The sequence below is a fragment of the Lycorma delicatula genome, chromosome 1 (genome assembly GCF_047948215.1).
Source record: "Lycorma delicatula isolate Av1 chromosome 1, ASM4794821v1, whole genome shotgun sequence".
In the NCBI taxonomy this organism is placed as follows: domain Eukaryota; kingdom Metazoa; phylum Arthropoda; class Insecta; order Hemiptera; family Fulgoridae; genus Lycorma; species Lycorma delicatula.
The window spans coordinates 96,657,785-96,678,643 of record NC_134455.1 but is presented as its reverse complement, the minus strand read 5'-3'; the positions used below and the strand labels follow the sequence as shown (position 1 = coordinate 96,678,643).

At 29.6% G+C, this 20,859-nt stretch overlaps 1 protein-coding gene across 1 annotated transcript in view; it reads left to right on the top strand.

Moving 5' to 3' along the window:
- The first annotated feature begins 18,084 nt into the window (after positions 1-18,084).
- Positions 18,085-20,859, top strand: part of LOC142317575 (uncharacterized) — a 98,774-nt gene continuing 95,999 nt past the window's right edge. The window contains exon 1 of the mRNA XM_075354133.1: positions 18,085-18,424. Coding sequence (XP_075210248.1) covers positions 18,085-18,424 — 340 coding nt within the window. The remainder of the gene's footprint in view (positions 18,425-20,859) is intronic.

Sequence of the window (20,859 nt, the reverse complement as noted above, 5' to 3'; positions counted from 1 at the left end):
CTTTTCGCTAGCCCGTAAGTTATTTTTCAAACATTAGCATCTTTTTTTGTTCAACCTCCGGAAAAACTGAAGGTATTACTTCAGAGGATGAATGAGAGTGATATGCATGAATGTAAATGAAGTGTAGTCTTGTACAGTCTCAGTTCGATCATTCCTGAGATGAGTGATTAATTAAAACCCAACCACCAAAGAATACCGGTATCCACGATCTAGTATTCAAATCCGTGTAAAAATAACTGACTTTACTAGGACTTGAACGCTGGAACTTTAGACTTCCAAATCAGCTGATCTGCGAAGACGTGTTCACCACAAGACCAATCCAATCGGTTAACATGTTATGAACTATATTAGTTTTCAGTGTACGAAGTTGTTTGACAATAATTTTATCAGTCGTGTTTTAAAATTGGAATTTTTGTAGTTTATAAAATCGGGTTAATATTTTACAAAACTCTTATATGAATAAAATTTGTATTATTATTTTTGTTATGTTGAATTGATTATATTTATTACTGATTAATGTAATACAATACAATTGTCTTAAATAGACAACAAGATCGTCGTCTCGCGTTACTTATTGCATCTTATCCAGAAGAGTTTGTAAAAGATACCGCACCTGAATGGAATTATGATGACTTATCAGTTTTATAAGTAAGATATAATACGACTACCACCGTATTGGAAAAGGCTCTCGCAATCGATATTTGTGAAAGTTCGGGCGGCCATCTGCAAGTTGTGAAAAGGCAGGGAGGCGGAGGTATTTAGGATGCGGTTTCGAGCGGCATCCTAAACCGTAGCGGAACGGTGATCACAATGCACCGGCTCTAAATTTCGTTCAGTTGCCCATCTCCCGCCTGAGGAGGAGGCTTTACAGCTTCGCGATTGATGCATAGCAACAAGAATGGCACACCACGACTAAGGGTCCTTGTATAGATTTATACAGGACTTGAGGGGATGGTATGTCTCTCCTTCGTTTTTATGGGCAACGGGTGTCCAGGTGCTCTCACACCACGCGAACTTGAACCAATATTTGTTTCGGTTCCGCCTGGCAGCTGAAGAGCTGTGCGTCTGCTGGGAGATCCAGTCGAACGAACATATGATGTCCGATTGCCCAGCTCTTTGGGGGGCCAGAACTCAGGCCACCCTGGAACTTAGAGGTCAAGGGGAAAATTGGCCTCTTATAAACGGCGAGTCAGTATGGCGTGAGCCGCATTGTCGGACCGAGTAGGTGTTCCTTGATGCCATTGCTTTGTTCAACTGGCATCAGTAGTTTATTTAAGGGAACGACTCCTACCTCGCTGCTGTGGGAAGCTACCTGAGAGTTATGACAGGCCATCCGCCAACTAAAACTCCAAGAGATTTAATATTGGTGAACAGGTATTTGCTGGCATTCAGTGTCCTAGGCGTGGTAGCAAGTTGCTGTCTTGAAGAGATAAATTTAATTTGCTGAATGTCATATATATTTTTGTTGTTGACGGGGTACGCCTACCCATTTTATAATATATAACAAGTGACCGATGGGACACAAAGCAAGTGGTGTGTGGACCATAGTTAATTCGCTCACGCAATTAGGTTAGCTCTAGGAGCTAGTTGGCCACCAGTCACTTAACTGATTCGAGGCTCAGTAGCCGTTTGTAGCACAGACATTCGGTCTTATGCTTTAGGGCGACCGAATGGGGTAGTAGCGGGGGAAATGACAAGCAAATCAAAATCAATATTGCTAGATTTCAATATATTTATAGATTAAACAAACACAATTGAAAGTTCGATGAAACATTAACAAAATTAACATTACGGAACTTCAAAAAATTTAACCTTTCCCTTTTACCGTTTCTCCTATTTCCCCTTTTCTTTTGCATTTTTACTGTGTTTCCTTTCGCTTTCCCCCGTTTCTCCTTTTTCTCCCCCTTTCCCTTTCCTTCTCCCATTTATGTTTTCCTTATTTACCTTTCCTCCTTCCTCTTCCCCGTTACCCTTTTCTTTTTTCGCCTTCCATTTCCTTTCCCCGTTTGCCCCTTTTTTCTTTTTCCATTTTCCCCTCTCCCCTTTTTACCTTCTTCCCTTTTACGATTTTTCCCTTTCTCCCTTTTTCCCCGCGCGTAAATCAGTCTAGTAGTTTTTTAGTCTGTAGCGGACACACATATCGGAAATAAAATGGAATCGTAAAATATTAAGAACAGGGTATGTTGCTTTTACGTCCAACAGATACCTCTGTTTTTCAAAAAAAGCATGTTTTTGCCTATCACAGGTGTGACATCTTATGTATATAAATAGTAGGTATATTTTTATATACCTACTATTACACGTGCATATTCAAATGCAACATTGTGTAAAAATTCCAAAGCAGTCGGTGAAGAACTTACGGAAATTTAAGATTTTGATCAAACAATCATTTACATTTTTAATTATATAGATAATAAACATAGGCAATCGCATTGTTACCTTTCTATTGTCTGATAATAATAGGGTAATAATAGGGGTAAATATCAATAGGGTTTTACGTCTAAACATTTCTTGCTTAACTTTCATTTTATTGAATATTTATTACTTTGCTTTCATGTTAGGTTTTATTTCTGGGCGATAGTAATCCTTTTGTTTCCCCTGAACCATCCATCTCACCATCCGTAATGAATATATATGCTTTCTCGATAAGAACAATTGAGAACAATTGAAAAGATATAAAACATTCAATTTCTGTACGTTCTTGTGGTTTTTTCTAAGTTTGTTTATTCATAAATTATTTGGGTTTTTTTCTTTTTTATATCAATTTCAGTTCTGCACTAATACAGTTAACATCGAAGTATCTTCTACTATAAATACACACACATATTCAAATATGCGCGCGCGCGCATATTTGAATCCGTGCCATCATATAATTATATTACACATATTCCTCTCTAAAACCAAATTAAATAAAGTTGATTCACAAAATTTTCTTTTCTCCAGATTTTCGTACACTAAAATCAATTTGTCATCAATCGAATCATCTTATAACTTTCAACATTCTTGGGACTTCTGATATTTTGGGCTGTAACTTCATATAACATCTTTTGTTAATATAGTTTTCTTCTTATCTATTTTTAACGAAAACATCAAGAATTTTGTCCACTGTTGTTGGCATTCCTACATTTTTTGATTGTATAGACGTTTTTGTAATTAGAATTATTAGTAAACATAAAATTAAAAAAATTATCTATTTAAATTATGAAATAAATTTAATTTTAAAACAGTTTATAAATTACCATTTGCTAGGTTTTTATAACAGTTTATTTATAAATACCCTTATTTGAAAATCAAATGAAAAATAAATCCATTGTTTGTTTGTAATTCACTTCTTAGGTCTCTAGAATGTTCTGCCTGATCTGGGTAGAGGATGATGAGAGGAGAAATATTTATTTTTGTGGCCTAAATATGAAGCGTATGTTTATTATTCTTGTTTTAATGGTAATATTCTAACTGAAGAAAAAATTAGAAGTGTTTTTAAAAAAAACGTTTTTATACATATTTTATTTATATAACTGAATGTATTCTCTTTACGTTAATGCTGTTGTAAACATTAACAATTTAACATATAATAATGCTCAGACAAGCCGCATGCAACCTCTATTAGAGAGAGGTTGTTACAGTATGTTGGTCGCTTTGACAGGAAAAGCTTAGTAGAGTAACGTTTACAGCTTAAGCCCGTACGGTTAATTCTGAAAGGTATTGAATAATACAAAATCTATTCTTTCCCTTGATTTGGCTGTCATGGGGAGCGAGCGGGGCTTACACGTGTTTCCCTGCAATAAATAATAGGTTACGATGTAGAAACGTACACGCATTGGGTAGTAGATTTCTATGTTGGATCAAAGTATTTCAACATTCCAGAGGTGTTGATGATGTTTTTTCAGTTCCGTAGCGGTCTGCTTTAACTGAATTACTAAATAAATTCACTTTTACCAACGACATATTCATTTATACAACAGCACATTCTTTTATTATTATCTTTTTTACTCTATTCTGTTTGTCTTTGTTATTCATTTTTAAAATTATTCATTAAAATGGTTCATTATATCTAATAATGCGTGTATATTATAATTGCTAAACATTATTAAGCGCTTTCCGACAGGTTTTATTCTTCCCTGTACGTCGTACGTAAAAGTTTTTTTTACAAATTTAAAAAAAAAAAATTCAATTGAAAATAAGTAATAAATAATTACACTATTTAAAATGACATTAATTTTATTATTTTTTCAGTAAAATTCCTTTGGCAGTATGATTACCTTTATAAAAAATCTGATGTGGACACTACATGACTTCCTTGTTCACCTATTAAATTACATATAAATATTTTTTTTTAAATGAAGATACATAAAATTTTATTTGATTAATAACTTTTAATATTTATTTATTTATTATTTTTTTTATTGAATTATGATTTATCGTTTTTTTTTACAATGAGAAGATAATAATTATTAATAAATCAATATATTTAAATTAAAAAAAAGCTAAAAAAAAGAGTGAAGTCTAATCAAACCGATGTGCTTTTCCCCGTAAGATCCAAATATTTCATTTATTAAACTTTTATTTGGCTACAACTCTGAAACCAATGAAAATAAGTACCACTTATGATACATTGTTTATTTATTTAGCGTATGGCACCAAAACACAACACCAATTACAATCAAAATTACAAACAAAGATTTAACAAATTAACATATGCTACTGATTCTAGAGTCGCCATCAGGAAATTTTCAGGATTCCCTTCATAAGCTGTCCTAGGGCAAAATTCTGTGATGTGTCTAACAGTTTGATTTTCACCACACTCAGAAAGGGGCGTGGTGAAAATATATATCGTCGAAATTATTCAATGAGAGATTATTACTGCAGTTAAGAAAAAGTTCGAAATCCATTTTTTTTGCATTTTGGGCTTTTTTGGACACTTTTGGTTCAGTCGGTTGGAATCAAAATGGGAGGTGCACAACTAGATATTACAACAGTTCTAAATCCAAAATTTCATCATCCTACGGTTAATCGTTTTTGAGTTATGCGAGATACATACGTACCCGTACATATGTACATGCGTACGTACAGACGTCACGCCGAAACTAGTCAAAATGGATATTTCCGTTGAAATCTGAAAACCGACATTTTTCGCGATCACAATACTTCTTTTACTTCGTACAAGGAAGTACTCATTAGGACTGAAATACATTTTTTATTGAAAGAGTGAAATTAAAACACCTAATCCGCTAATATTATGATATTAGGAATTTTATAATTACTAATAAACCGAGTTAAGAATAGTGAGTTTCATCTAAGTGAAGTGATGTTGTCTTTAAAAATAAAAAATAAAACAATGCAATGAAAACATTTATTGAACTGAATTCAATTAATTAATCATTTGATAATAAGACATGATAGTAATATTATAATAACAAAAATTAATCTATATTGTAGGAAGATTATAAATATTCAAATGACAGTTTAGTTGTTACTCGTACATTACATTATCCTAAACAGTAATTTTCAAATCAAGAAATACAAATGTTTTATTTAGAATGGTTACCTAATGAAAACCAGATGGTGGTTTATTTTGTCGTATTTAATAAAGGTGTAAGAAAATTCTTTGCTAGATCTTTAATAATAAATCTACCTATATTTGTCAGCGATCAGTAAGTATTAAATAATTGTGTGACACGGTTTCAAATGGAAATAAAACTTACGTAAAAGAGGGTGTAATGGTAGTGAGATGTAGGTGTAAAGAATTTAGAATACTAATGTAAATAAGAGGGGCATGAAAAGAGAGAATAGGCTCACATGAATAAGTTAATAATATAAACTAATTTAGAGTTATAAACTAAATAGGTCTTATAAAAAAATTATTCAGAGATTTTGGTAATATAAAAATATGGGCGTGAAAGAATAAAGTTAAAAAACATTATATCTATAAATATTAATAAAACTTTCTCAGGTTTTTGGAAATGAGTTTTATAAACTATAAATGTTCCGAACCTGTTATTCAGTTCCTTCGTTTGTGGTGAAACACATTTTAATAAAAGATTTTAAATTCTTATTTTATAGTAAATTTAAAATTCTCTTAAAATTTACTACTACATTAATCATTAATAAACTTTTATCAGAATATTATTTTATCGTAGGCCTGTTTAGATGTAAATACAAAAAACGATTACCAAGAAATAATAAAAATAAAGATAAAAATAAGATGTTTTTTCTTTTTTTGATTCTATTTCGACATTGTTGCATTGTTATAAATGTAGACCATGGAAGATATACTATTTCTTGTTCCGTAGAGCTTTATACCACTATTTTACAAAACAAAGGCCCTGAGCCAACCTTCTCATATGGTCAACTTGGGCCGATCTTCCCTAAACGAGATATTACAAAAGAAAAACTTCTCTTATTTCAATAAAAAATATTGCTTCTGAGTTGTTAAAATTTCCTCCAGGTTCATCAAAAATGTTTACTAATATATCATTTTATCCTACTGTAGAATACAGAAGTTTTATTTTATTAGTTCATATTCCATAATTTTTTTTTTGAGGTGAATATTATTTTCGAGGACTTTATATTTAGATTATGAAGAGGCTGAAAACAAAATGATATCAGTTCAGAGCTATTAAGTAGCATTACGTCCTTAATAATGTCAGGAAAAAAATGTAAAGCGTATAGTGAAATGTGTATTTAAGATGTAAAATCTATTTACAGCGAGAATTACCGCATGATTAACAGGAAAAAATGAATTGAAACTAAAGATCGTATTTGGTTTTTTCACATATTAGATTATGGAAACATTTTTCAAGAAAACATTTTCAAATAAAACTCTAGTTGAAAAATTATTTCATACATTCTCTTAAAATATAATCTATGTACAATTACTTTTACAGATTGTATTTTTAAATTATTTTCACAGTGGTGTGATTTTTTAAAAAAGGCTGTGATGGTGTATTAAACTAAAAAGTAACATTTAAAAATAATTTTATTTTAGTAATATATTCTCTGTAATACTATACATTTTTTTATTAAGTATTAGTACTTCATTTTTGATGATTCCACATAATTTTTTTTAACACTCGTGGCTTTGGTTGTAAATGTGTTAGTAGTTATTAATTTATTATTAAAATAAATACGTTCATAACTTTCTCGTCGTTAATAAATTATTTTAATTCTTTTAGCTTAGCTACAGTGTAAATAAAATAGTTTGCGGGCGTATAGAAGTTCCATGCTGCTTGGTAAAATGGTGTGGACAATTACATACGAGTAAGTAACGGTCTGCGTGTTTCCAAGGATACGCTTCTAATCAGTGACATCTGAATGAGTGGGCTACACCTGTATAGCTTAGTACAGTTAGACCCTCGATCATTTATTTGATATTGATTTCAGAAGTCAGCAGAATGTGAGGCGAAAATATGAGATGAGAGTGGATAAAGCTGGAGCGGCTCCTGTTACCAGGACGACCTTGCTTTCCCCTTCTCTACAACCCTTCCACTATAAGCACTCAAAGATGCTTTGCTCAAACAAGCTATCTCTCTTTGCTGCTAATGCAACGCCAACATATCTACCTTCAATTCTAACCTTCATGTCCGTAACTATTTAAAAAATACCAACACACAGTTAAGACAAAATTTGCGAATATATTTTTAAATTGTAACATATCGAAACTCACCATAAATAAACATCTATCACTGAATTTAACACGACATATTTATAACAAATAAACTATTTTTCTCAAAGTATTCCTTTTCTTAACTTCCTGCAAAGGAAAGTACTTTTACTTTTACGAAAGAATTATCGTCATATCAGGTGTTATATAAATATTTATCATGCTGTACAATACTAATTTACAGTTAATTAAATATAATTCATTTAATTTATTTTAATATGTTTAGTAAAATTTTCTTACGTCATAAAGATAGGCCGGCCTTCGTGGCGCGAGCGGTATCATCTCAGGCTTTCATCCAAAGGTGCCGGGTTCAAATCCCGGTCAGGAATGACATTTGCACACGCTACTTGTCATTCATCTCATCCTCTGAAGCAATGCCTAATGGTGGTCCCGGAGGAATTAAAAACAAAAAAAATCCGTTTCGGCACGCCGAAAGGCGGAGGTAGATTTCACCGGCTCAAAGTAGAGGATAAAAAAGATTTCCAGCTTAAAGTAAAGAAAAACTTCAAATTTGCTCAATACGACAATGGTTGCATGTAAAAATTTTCTCATGTTTAACGTACGACAAGCCTTATGGGCTTCTTACAATTCCAGCAATAATTTGGTCGTCCCTTGCGTTAGGGTGATAATATCAAAAATTGTTATAGAAATATTTATAGGTAATGTTTTGAGGACTAACAACCACTTTAAACCGATTGATATTGTACTTATTAAGGGAGATATGATTTTTTTTCTGTCTTCGAAACCCCATTTTTCCATCCTCTGGGTCAATGGTTGGTGATATCAAAAAAACTTTATTGAGATAAGTTTTAGGTCCTTATTATGTTCAGAATAGTAGGAACTTTAAACGAATTCGATATTTTACTTAATAAGAAAGTTATAGCAATTTTTTTTTTTAATCCCCCATTTCCACTCTCATGGTCATTTGGATTTTGGCCATTAACAAACCCGACCGAGATTTTAGGATGAGTGATTTTTAAGGAACAATTTGCAAATGAGTGGCGCAAAATTACGCCAGTTATCGTGTCCACAAGAAAGTGAAAAATATATATAAATGTATATATAAAATTTTAAACTGACGGTGGTTTTGGGGTCTGGGGGATGTGGAATTGGAAGATATGTCGAAATTTTCCGGAAGTCGAATCATGGTATTCATTACAATATGTAGCGTTCTTATGAAATCTACCTAAAAAAAGGCACGAAGGTAAACATAACGATTTATAACTGTATATTAAAAAATTCTCGACCACACTGTTTTAAGGAAGTATGTTGAAAGTGTATTTAGTATGTTGACAGTGTGTTAAAGAGAAAAGTTGAAAAAATAAATAGTTTATACTTTCATATTACCTTTCGATAATTAATTCGCAGCAAAGATTCAAAACTAGTGACTTGGAAAAAATGATGGAAGTAGATTAAATATGATACAAATTATATAATACTTTACATCTGTTACAATAATACCGTAACTATAAATTAAAAGTGTTTATTTCGTCTCAGCTTTGTATATTAAAGATTCAGAGTTCAATTCTCAGTTTCTGCTTGACATATTTTCATTAGTTATCGTTTATTACCGGGAAAAAGCAAGATGCTTATTGAAACGTCATCTGAAAACTAGGTTTCATCAATTTTATTTACACTTTCAAATGCTGCAAAAACCTTATAGACATAAACTTTATAGTATATAAACTATAGAACTTTATAGTTCTTAAACTATAAACACTTTTTAGACGTAAATATTAACTTCATCAGTAAGATTTTTATTTTATATGAGTTTATTTATCTCATCTTATTTTATAAACTATAAAAAAAAGATGAGTTTCGAACCCAGTTTAGAAGTGCCGTTTCTAAAATGTTATTAGATAATCTGGAAATGTGAAAAGAAAGTGGATGGAAAGATATTTACGTAGTATTTTAATAATCGGATGAAAAGATAGGGCAAGCAGTAGAAAAGAACTGAAAGGAGAAGCACTAAAAGAAGACATATTCAAAGGAATTATGGGGTAACATAATAAAAAACAATTTCTATTTATCGAAATTTATATGTACATTAAATTTTTTCTAGTGGTACGAATCAATGAGATTCGTCCCACTTGAAAAAATTGATATTTTAGCGATTTCAAAGATATGTTCTCAATTTTACCTGTATATTTCTTTTCCTTTTTTCCATGTATGTTCGAAGCTACTACGCACAACCATATTGATCGACATTGATTCTTCTTATTTTGCAGAGAAATTTCTGTATAAAAAGTTCATTATTGTTTCCTCTAGATAACATCAATATTTTTGTGTTTTTTTTTTTTTTTTTAGTAGAATAATTAGTAATTCACTTACTTTAGCTGATATTTTATTTATTTGATTCTATAATTTCTTAGTTTATTGAAATTTAGTGATTTATAGACTGAAGTCGCTCTAATATTTAAAGTATTTTCAACTTAGCTGAAATTAAATTTGTAGAACATTTTGAGCTAAAAATAATAAATACGCTAACTACAGACCCTTAGCTCCTTCTTGGTAGAAATAACCTGATGTAATTTATTTTTATTCCTTTCTTCCCATTTTTATCAAGACTTTGATTAAATTATTTCCCATTTGTATTTCTTTTCACGAAAATTTCGTTTACATGTTAGGCCTTTTTTTATAATTTAACCATATTCATTTTTAAACAAATTTAAAAAACGTAAACTTTAAAATTTGCAATAAGAAAACAAATTTTTATAGGAACAGGCCATTTTTTTAAATATACACCGAATTGTTTTTACGTGTCGGTTTTTTCTAATGATATTTACTGGCTTCAAAGAGTCAAATTAAATATTAATAAGTATTTTTGAATAGACCTCAAAAAGTGAAAATTTAAAACAAGAATTAACAGTATATATGTATATTTTTTAAAATTTTTTGGAACGTTTCTGAAGTTGGTTGTTTTAAAGACTATTTTATTATATATATTACATCGACTGAACGTAGATGAAAATCTGTGTTAATTTAGATGATCATTTTAGAGCAATTCGAAATTAATTGAGAGAAATATTCCAGATTAAAGGAAACATAAATGCACTTGGAATTAATTGTAATTGTGATACTATTAACAGTTGTCCTTTTTATATTAGGTATTGTCCACAGTTCATAAATGTGTTTCTTATAAAATGAGCTACCACAATATGCTTTTTTTTATTCACAATCAACCCCCAACGACTTGAATGAAAAAAAAATTGATTAAGTTTTCTGGATTTTTTTTATCTTCTCCGTAATTAAATATAGTTCTTATCTTATCGGAAATTATTCTCTATCCTTCATCAAATAATTCTATTTTTATATATTTATTTTTAGTCAATCACTTAGGTTGCAGTTATGTACTAAAGTTGCATTCCGTAGCCAAAAGGTTCTTGGTGATCTGAGATGAAATACATGTCACTTCTGAAATTAGCATACCTGTAATGCATTATCGTGTTATCAAAATCAAATGTCAACCTTCATAGAACAGTGATGAGTAAAGTGATTTCCCGTTCTCTTCTTCGCCAAACAAAGAATTGAATAGTGGGTGCCAAACCCATCAAATAAAGAAGCTCAGCCATACAAATCACACCATTACCTGTTGAATTAAACAGTGATGGAAATAGTTGTATCATTATCGTCGAAGAAAGCATTCTTGAGATGCTTGTTAAGAACGGTAGTAAAAATTTAATTGAGGTTCGATTTAATTCCTTCCTGTTTCGTAGGTATAACTAGTACCTGTATTCTAAGTAACATTTTTAATTTTAAAGTAATAAAATAAATTATTACTAGTGTTAGAAAAATCTAAGGTAAAAGGCTTGATTTAATATCCGAAATATGGCGTAAGTCTTTCCTGTTTGTCCATTGTTTTATTTAATGAATCACAACGGTGTTCTTTCGGTATAACGATGTCAGTATCTACAGTTCGAAATTTATGTCTTCTTTCCCAGTAAGAAAACGATAAAAAACATTTTATGGTTTCTTGCGTGAATATAAAAATATCGGAGACTGATCGCCATTCTCAGAATTTTTGTGAGCGCATATATTTTATGTTAATGAGAATAAATTATATTTATAGAAAATTTAATATATAAATTTCTAGATTTTAGAGTTTGTTTGTTATTTGCTTGTTGTGATAACCTCGTTTTTAATCACAAATGATGGCTAGCATCTGTGAGAATTAACTTTGCTTTTTGTTCCTATTGAGGTACAATGAGATAATTGAGTGACCATTAACCGTGATGCTACAATAATTTTTTAACTTCCATAAAAAAATTTAAGGATTCAGGAGATAACATAAAAAGGTACCGTTTTAAATATTGTTTCATTAAAACCTTTTCCTTCAACATCTAAATCAGTGAACTTCTAGGGAATGACTACTGTGATAAGGAATGTTTTTAAAAGAATCCTGTTACAGAAAGCTAAATATTTTAATTACATGGGATGTTTTCTAAGTGTGAATGAAGTATGGCTGTAAAAAATAAAATGACTTAATTTTCTATTACAACAATGAAAACATAACAAAATCTTTAGGTAAGAAACTTGAATAGAAGAGACACTTTGTACCTATAGTATAACGTTTTGATAAGAATATACAGTTTACCACCTGTTACAGTCATGTTGGTACTAATATTGCTGATACTTGGCAATCTGTTTTTTATTGAAGAAAATAAGAATCACATTTAGGGAGCGAAAATTTATATTTTTACGAATAGTTCGTGAATGTTGTTTGGATGGTAGATTTGGGAAATTTTGCGTAGATCTCAATATATACTTTTTTCTTGGAAAAATCGATGAATATAGAAATAAATGAAAAGGACATTTCTATTGAGCTTAGATAAAATAAGCATTATACTCCATTCCTGGATAATGGAAGGATTTAGGTAGTGAAAAGAAAAGAACAATGAAATCTGATTGTATTTTTTAATTATAATTCTTTACAGACAGATGAAGAAGATGTAGATGTTTGTCTATATTTAACAAATAGCAATTTTTTTAATTTGTGTTCTATTTTGCACTTGTAAATGTGTTGGTTTTGGAATGTAAATACTTTTTATTTAAAAATAACGCATAGCAAATGATATTTGATCATTTTTGGTTTTGGTACAATCTGGTTTTATCAACGTCGGGGAATGAGATGTACAAGTTAAAATTGAATCTTGGTATCTTTTTAATATTATATTAAATATCTGATTTTTGCTTTTTGAGAAGATACAATTTCAGATGTTGGTGCTTTTTTGCAGGAGTTTTGATCTCGCGTATTGAATTATTGAATAATTGAATGATTGAACTATTTTCTCAATAATTCAATTATGTAAAAATATAATGCGTGTATATATCATTCCAATATGAAATCTTATCTTTTTTACCTGAGTGTCTATAATACTACACTTTGTTTACATTCATAAATATCATTTTTATTCATCCTCTGAAGTAATACCTTACGGTGGTTCCGGAGGCTAAACAGAAAAATAAGTAGAAGAAGATAACCAAACATTACCTACGCTTGCTTTACTTGCTAACTTCGTCTAATTAATCTTAAATGTACAAATTATCCGTGATATTTTCCAACATTGGAAGCCACCGATTTACCCAAATTCACCGTTAATTATGCATAATCCCCGGATTAATCAAATTTACTGTAACTTATATATAATGACAAAACATCGTGTTCATTCTTTCAGATACCCATAAGATTCATTAAGATACCCCAAAAAAAGAAATAAACAGTTTCGTAATTAGTCAAGTTGACTAATAAAAATGTACATGAAATAATAGCCATTTTTAATAAGGACGAAAAAAAAATTAAAGGTATAAAATCCATTTCCAATCAGAAATCTTTTAATCAGGCAAAAACTCTTTACACTCTTGACGAATATTAATCTTTCCTGTTACACTGTAAGACGATGAGCATTTCATTCTCTGTAGTTCTGAGTTAATTTTATGTTGATTGTTATATGTGTTGTTTTTTAATAATTGATTGCAAATGAGATCTCTTTAACCTGTATTCACTTTATTTATATTAGTTTTTCATTTATTTATGTTTTTATTTTTTACAACTCCATTAAAATGCGTTCAGTTCCATTAAAATGTTTGTGAACTTCCATAGTAATGTTTTATTACATTTTAATAAGGGTTGCTCACACCCTCACTTTTTTATTTAGGTGAAAAATTTAATTATTTTATGTACTTATTCAGACACTGATCTTGCAGTATAGTTTTATTTTGTAAGTTCTAATTATTTTAGTTTCGTTTTATTGCATGTTATGTTTTTTGTTGATGAGGGCTCTTTCCCATCCAATTTCCGTTGTTTTTTAAATTTTCGGACTTTTATTATGTCTTTTGATCAGATATTTCTTAAAACGTTTTTTTATTTTTGTTTTTTAGATCTTTGTGAATGTTTTGAAATATTGTGAAATATTACCCCTCTCTTGTTCACTAAAGAAAAATTTCTCTCATCATCTATTACGGACGATTGAATAACACAGTCACTGAAAGAGCAGCGTCATTTCAATCACATTATGGGAAAATAATTTCCTGAAACTGGCTACATCAGGATGGATAATGTAGTTAATATAGTTTGGATGGTTAATATAGTTAGTTTATACTTGTTTGTACCACTATAATCGCAGAACGACTCATTGATTTTTATAATATATCAAATGATTTAATTCAATGTGATTTTAGATAAAACAAACCAAGAGGCGCATTGATAAATTTTGTTATTTTTCAAAAAAACGTTTTTTTAAATGAGAAAATTAATTGGAAATCTACATCCATGTTATAAATTTAAATAGTTAAAAAAATAACTATAAAAATAATATTGTTAAATTACTTCCAAAATTTTGACTAAGCAAAAGTAAAAAATAAAAAAAAAATGATTTAGTTGAAAACTATAAACTTAGGTGTGCTCATATAATTTATTACAATGTGAAATTTTATCGTATTTTTATAGTTATTTATAACTCCATACATTCAGAATTTTAATTATTATTTTTTTTTTTTATTAAGCTGTTCTTTCAGAGTATCAAAAAGAAAAGTCAAAGATATTTTTGAATGAGATTTAATTGTATATATATTTTTTAATGTTTTTTATTTGTAATGAGCTTGTTAAATTTAAAATTGGAATTGTTGTTGTGGAATTGTTGTTGTTTGTCAATTTTCAAAAATAAATACATTTTCACTGGTAACATCCCAAGTTTACCAAACATACTACCATCTTACTTTAATAACAAATGAATGAGTTATTTAATATGTTCGAGAACTTACTATATTGAATTTAGTAATATATTGTATCTTTAAAATACTGAATGTTGAAAATATTCCACGCTAACTCTTATGAAATTTACTGCATACCGTCACATCCGTTTGTTACTGTTTTACAGTAATGAAGAATTTTTTTTGCAATATACATTATTGCCAAGAGTATTTTAGAAAAAATTGCAAAATTAGCTGAAGGAAAAACTTTAACTAGAAAGAATACACAAAAAAAAAATGATTACTTCAAAGAATTATTACAGGTGAAATCATTTCTATACTTGATACTCCTACATCAGAAAATTTCTTCATGTAATTTAGAATACGGTGGTAGTTTCAGATTTATATATATATATAATATATATTTTCTAGGAAGCGAAAATTTTTTTCTGTGATATTCCTGTAAATGTATTAATTATAGTATATATATATATATATATATATCAATATCTCTATTTAAAATTATTTTAACCGACAAAAACATTAATAACTTTTACGGTAATATTCATTATATTTACAGAAAACTGAAAATATTGCTTACATGATGAAGTATAAAGATCGAACATACAGTTGAAGATTCTTATTTTGATTCCAAATTTTTTTTCTGATATAGATGTTTTTATTCAGAAACAGTGATGTGAAAAGTAAACTTATTCACTCACTATTAAACTAACCATCTCCAGATTGTAAATACTGTAAGTTAAATCCTATGTCTAGTGTCTAATTGTGTGGTTATTTAAAAAGAACGTTTCTGTCATCAATCTTAAATTTAGGTTGCTCTATCATAACAGAACTAAATTATAAGATAATTTTTTCAATAATCTCATAAAAAATATTTGAGATATCTTATCTTAGTAAATCATCAATGCTTAATTTTAACAGATACTTAAGAACTCTTTTCAAAATTCACATAAATTTTATTTATCATAAACGACTAAGTTTCTAAAAGATTGGAAATTAAGTCATAAATACTGAATTAAAGTTTTCGCTAGATGAAAAGAAATAATATATAAGCTTTTATTTTATCTTTTTCATTTCATTTACTCCTCATGAATTAATTGAAACACTCAGTAAAAATTTTGTTTAATAGTGCTGAATATATATATATATATATATATATATGTATGTGTGTGTTCTACCGAAAAGAAAATAACCAGTACTTTATCATGAAACATAATCGTACCTAATACTATAAACAAGCAAGTTTTTCTCATGCGTGCACTTATTAATATACATGATGGTTTGGTTACTTTAAAACTGTTAACTGCCCATATACGTTTTTGAATAATATGAGTACTGTTCCTATGAATACTTAAAATTGTAACTGAAATTCAATATGAATTTTTTAAGGTCTATATGTTATGCCAGATAGTATTTTTTACAGTGTTCGATCATTTCATTTTCAACCCCGAAATTTAGCAGTTTTTTTATTTTCTTATCGGAAATTGTGAATAACCTTAAAGAAAATATCTTTTACTAGAAATTTTTCCTTTATAATAAACTATAATAAACTGAGAGCTATGATCTGAGACCGAAGATAGTGAATTTTTTTATAGGTTTTTCAGTTACAATATTTTTTTCTTTGTTTAACAAGAAAAACATGTCTTTTTGAATATAATTATCGGATTTTAATATCGTTAATAATGTTGTAATTAGTATATATATATATATTTATTACTTTTAATTAAGGAAACTTTTTTAATTAGGGTTTTACTAGAGGTTTCCTTTCTCTTGGTCTTCAATGTTAGAACGTTTCCTTTAGCAGTTAATGAACTGCTAAACCATAAACATTTACTACTGGATCAAAAGAATCTACAAACATCGTTGTATATAGGATCAAAACAAAGAATTTATTTGCGTATGTGTAAATTAACGTCATGCTATAGATTACAGATTGGTAAAATCATGTCATTTTTTTTTTCGGGATATAAAATTATTTCAAGTTTATGCTAGTTCTAATAACTGTATTTCATGTCAAAAAATTGTCTTAGATTCTGTTAAACGATATGAGGGTGATTTACGAGTTTTTTTCTGTATATTTTACTCAAGTCTGCTTAACCTATTCTTTTTTTATTATATGTGGTCAATTTTATGCAGCGATTTGAATAAATGCGGAACAGAACAGGTGTTTTAGTGTTGCAATTGATTTGTAGACCGGTAGGTGGAAGTAGGCCAGCGGTAGTGGCCACCGGCAGGGTTGATATGGTGTGGGATCCTGTGCGTGCTGGTCGTTTCGCAAGAAAGAAAGAATACCGCCGCGCGTTACACGCGACGCATGCGCGACCTTTCTTTAACGTCGCGACGGTTTCTTCGGCTTTCTTTCGCACTCGTCGTTTCTCGGCTTCTTTCGCAGGCTTTGGAGGGGCGGCCGCAACTGGGGTCGTCTTCTGAACCCGCAGAAGATGTTGAGGCGGCCCCGCCCCCCCTCTACCACGCCCCCGCCCGTAAAAACCAAACCGCACCGCCCCACCACTGCACCGCGCTCCCACATACGACACACTTTTTTAACGTTCGTCAGTTCTTCGCGTTTGTTTCGCGAGAAAAGAAGTGACGGCCTCCGCGCAGCTGCAGCTCACCTTCCCCTCCCTAATTGGCGGTGTGAGGGACACCACAGCCTCACCTCCCCCCTCTTCACTCGGTAAAAAAACTTCATCGAGTTAATAGCCGCGTTCTGCTCATAATACTATGGTTTTGTGTTGATTGAACAGTTTTTGTGATCGAACCCCATCCGGTATTGTGCAAAGTTCCGTGAAGTTAAAAACAATGCGTACACCGTGAGACATATCGTTTGAATATTTGTTTTATTCACCTTCGTTTAAAGTTACAAATCAGTTTCATTACTACTATTATTACACATCGTATTCTTTTTATAGATATTACAATATTATTGAAAAAATAAAAAAAAAATATTACGAAACGCATTCACAAATACATTTATATCTTTTTACACTATTCTCTGAACATCAGCTATATTTCTTATCCACCATCAGCTGTAAAAAAAAAAAAGACGTGGATTATTTATTCGGATAATGTTGTGATAATACCGAAATATGATATCTAAGATCAAATACAAATGTGAAGATTCTTCTCAGTGTTTCATAATAATAAATCGCCTGTAGGTAAAATTTACCATTAAGATCGCTCTCCGAGATGCGATGGTAGGTGGCAGAGGCAGAATGCACTTGTCAGATGTAGAGAGTAGTGGTTTTCTTACCGCAGAGACATTGGCAGAACGTACTTTGGATGGCCTTTTGGCCGAACATCCGGGTGAATTAGTACGTACCGGAAGTCCTCATGTCGTTTGTACTGTTTTACCACCGCACTGGCGTTCTAATAAGACTCTTCCAGTCGCTTTTAAGGTAGTGGCTCTCGGTGATATTATGGACGGTACTGTAGTCACAGTAAGGGCTGGGAATGATGAAAACTACTGCGCTGAGCTCCGTAATTGTACTGCTGTCATGAAGAATCAAGTAGCTAAGTTCAACGATCTTAGGTTCGTCGGAAGAAGTGGCAGAGGTAACGATATAACGCAAAAAAAATTATTTGAAACTATTTTGTTTTTATGACAAAAATTAAAAATTATATCTTCTTGAAATTATTTTCAATAACCTATTAGATGGTAGATTATTTAAAATTTTTCAGCTGCCTAATAAATTTTGATTTTATTTTAAATAAAGAAATATATTGTTTTAGTAATAAGTAAGGATGAGTTAAAATATAAGGTAAATAAAATTTTAGTCATTCCCAAAAACATTGAAAATTAGCTAATTCTGTTAGCTGATATATTTTCTAATAAGATTTTATTCAATATCAGTTTTTAATATGATCTAGAATAAAATAATATTAGTTTCTTTTGAAGCAATCTTTAAGAATTATCTAAAACTTGAAATCTTTTAATCCTCAAGTTTTTAAAAAAATAATATTACTAATGTTAAAAAGCTTTACATATAATTTTATTGTTTTTTTTGTTGTTATTATTATTATTACATTTACTTTCCGTAAGCATGAAATTTTATTACTTATTTTTTGTTGAACATTTTTTTGAGAAGTTAAATTTTGATAAATATAAATTGGTTTTTATTGTTCTTGCTTTAAATCACGAACATACTTGGTATTTTTAAAATAATAAATTCAACTTACGATGTAATTGTAAATTAGGTATCTTTATAATACTGAACTTATAAAGCAAATAATTATTTATTTGCTTTATACGTTCAGTATTACATATCTTCATTATCTTCTTTTGAAATGCGATTTTTGTAGTTTATTTTATTTCAAATATTCGTTTTACTACTAATAAGATGATTGACCATTAAAGTAAACGATTCTATAATTATTAATCGAGGCTTATCCAAAACAAACTTATTTAGATCGATCAAAATTAAATAATAAATTTTTTTTTGTATTAATTAACTTTCTTAAAAACAAATAGAAAGAAAATTTTGTAACAAAAAATTAATTAATGAAAAAATGTTTTAATAAACAATTATATCACTTTAAAATGGATACTATTGCTTTACATAACTTAATTTATAAATTTCAATATTTTTAATTTTTTGTGTTTTGAAAAAATTAGAATGAATATTACATGCAAATTCGTTAATAGCATACTTAGTTAATCATATATATTTTTTTAATAATAGCTAAGAGAAATCAGTAAGTGTTAAATGGGGGGCATGAGTGGATAATAGTAGAGCGTTAGTTGTAGTGGTGGAGTTGGTTGGTGGTGGTGAGGTAAAACCAAGGCGGGTAAATGCGGTCGACTCAGGTTGCGGTTTCCTTCGCTGGTTTCTGTTCGGTCTTCTTGCGAATCTTGTTCCCATCTGTTATTAGAGATACTGAACTCAATAATCACTTATCACTGTTATATTATTGTGTGTGTGTGTTTTTTATACACACACACATATATACATTTTAATTGAAGTTTGTACAAAACAAACTTATTTAGTTTGATAAGAAGTGAAATAATCAAATTTTTTTTATTAACTTTTATTTTAATAAATAGAAAGGATATTTTGTATCAAAAAGATAAATAAATAAAACCTATGTTAATAAACAATTTATCCACTTTAAAAAGCATATTGTTTTTTTAAATAACTGAATCTGTAAATTTTAATATTATTTAAATTATAGTATTTAAATACGCATTAATTAATATCACAATGTGAGCATATGACATTAAGTTAACACAATATAATAATTAAAAAAAAAAAATTTGTTTTATTTTTATTTATAAGTACTAACTTAATCACAGAACATGCTTTAAAGTTAAATATGCGGGTTTTCATTATTATCTATTTGTCGTTGAATATGTAATTTATTACATATTCTTGTTTTTATTACATAAAAACAAGACTTTATCCAGGTTTCCTGCCGCTTTTCGTGATAGGTGTTCCTCCAAAGTTTATACCCTTAGATTTCGGTTCCTTACGTATTCATAAAAAAACTTAGAATATTTGAAAATCGAAAAAATCTTTTTTTACATGTTCATTTTCATTTTTCACCCATCAACTGTTTAAAACATTATTCGTTTTCTAATGTAGTCCCTCACTCAAAAGTTTTTTTAATATTTTCATTAGATTTTCAAATAAATTTGATTTAAAAAAAATTGTTTATCCTGGAAACCCATAATTTGTTTTCCTTAGCCTAAAGTATTTGAGATAATTGAATTTTCTTATTCAAGGCAAAAAAATAGCCACGTTCAAAATTCAGAATTTTGAACTTTAAAAATTTTGATTTAAAAATATCGGGAAAGCAATTTTCACCCTCTTATCACTTGTCACGGATTCTCGTAAATTTGTTCCAAATGTGATTTATCTATTTTAAAGATATAACTTACTCACAATCGAAAGTTTCGGCCGTTTGTTTCTTGAAGTTGGTTTTAGTGGAAAGGATATTTTACTAATTTGAAATCAGTTTTTTTTTTGTGAAAATAGATATGCCTATATTCA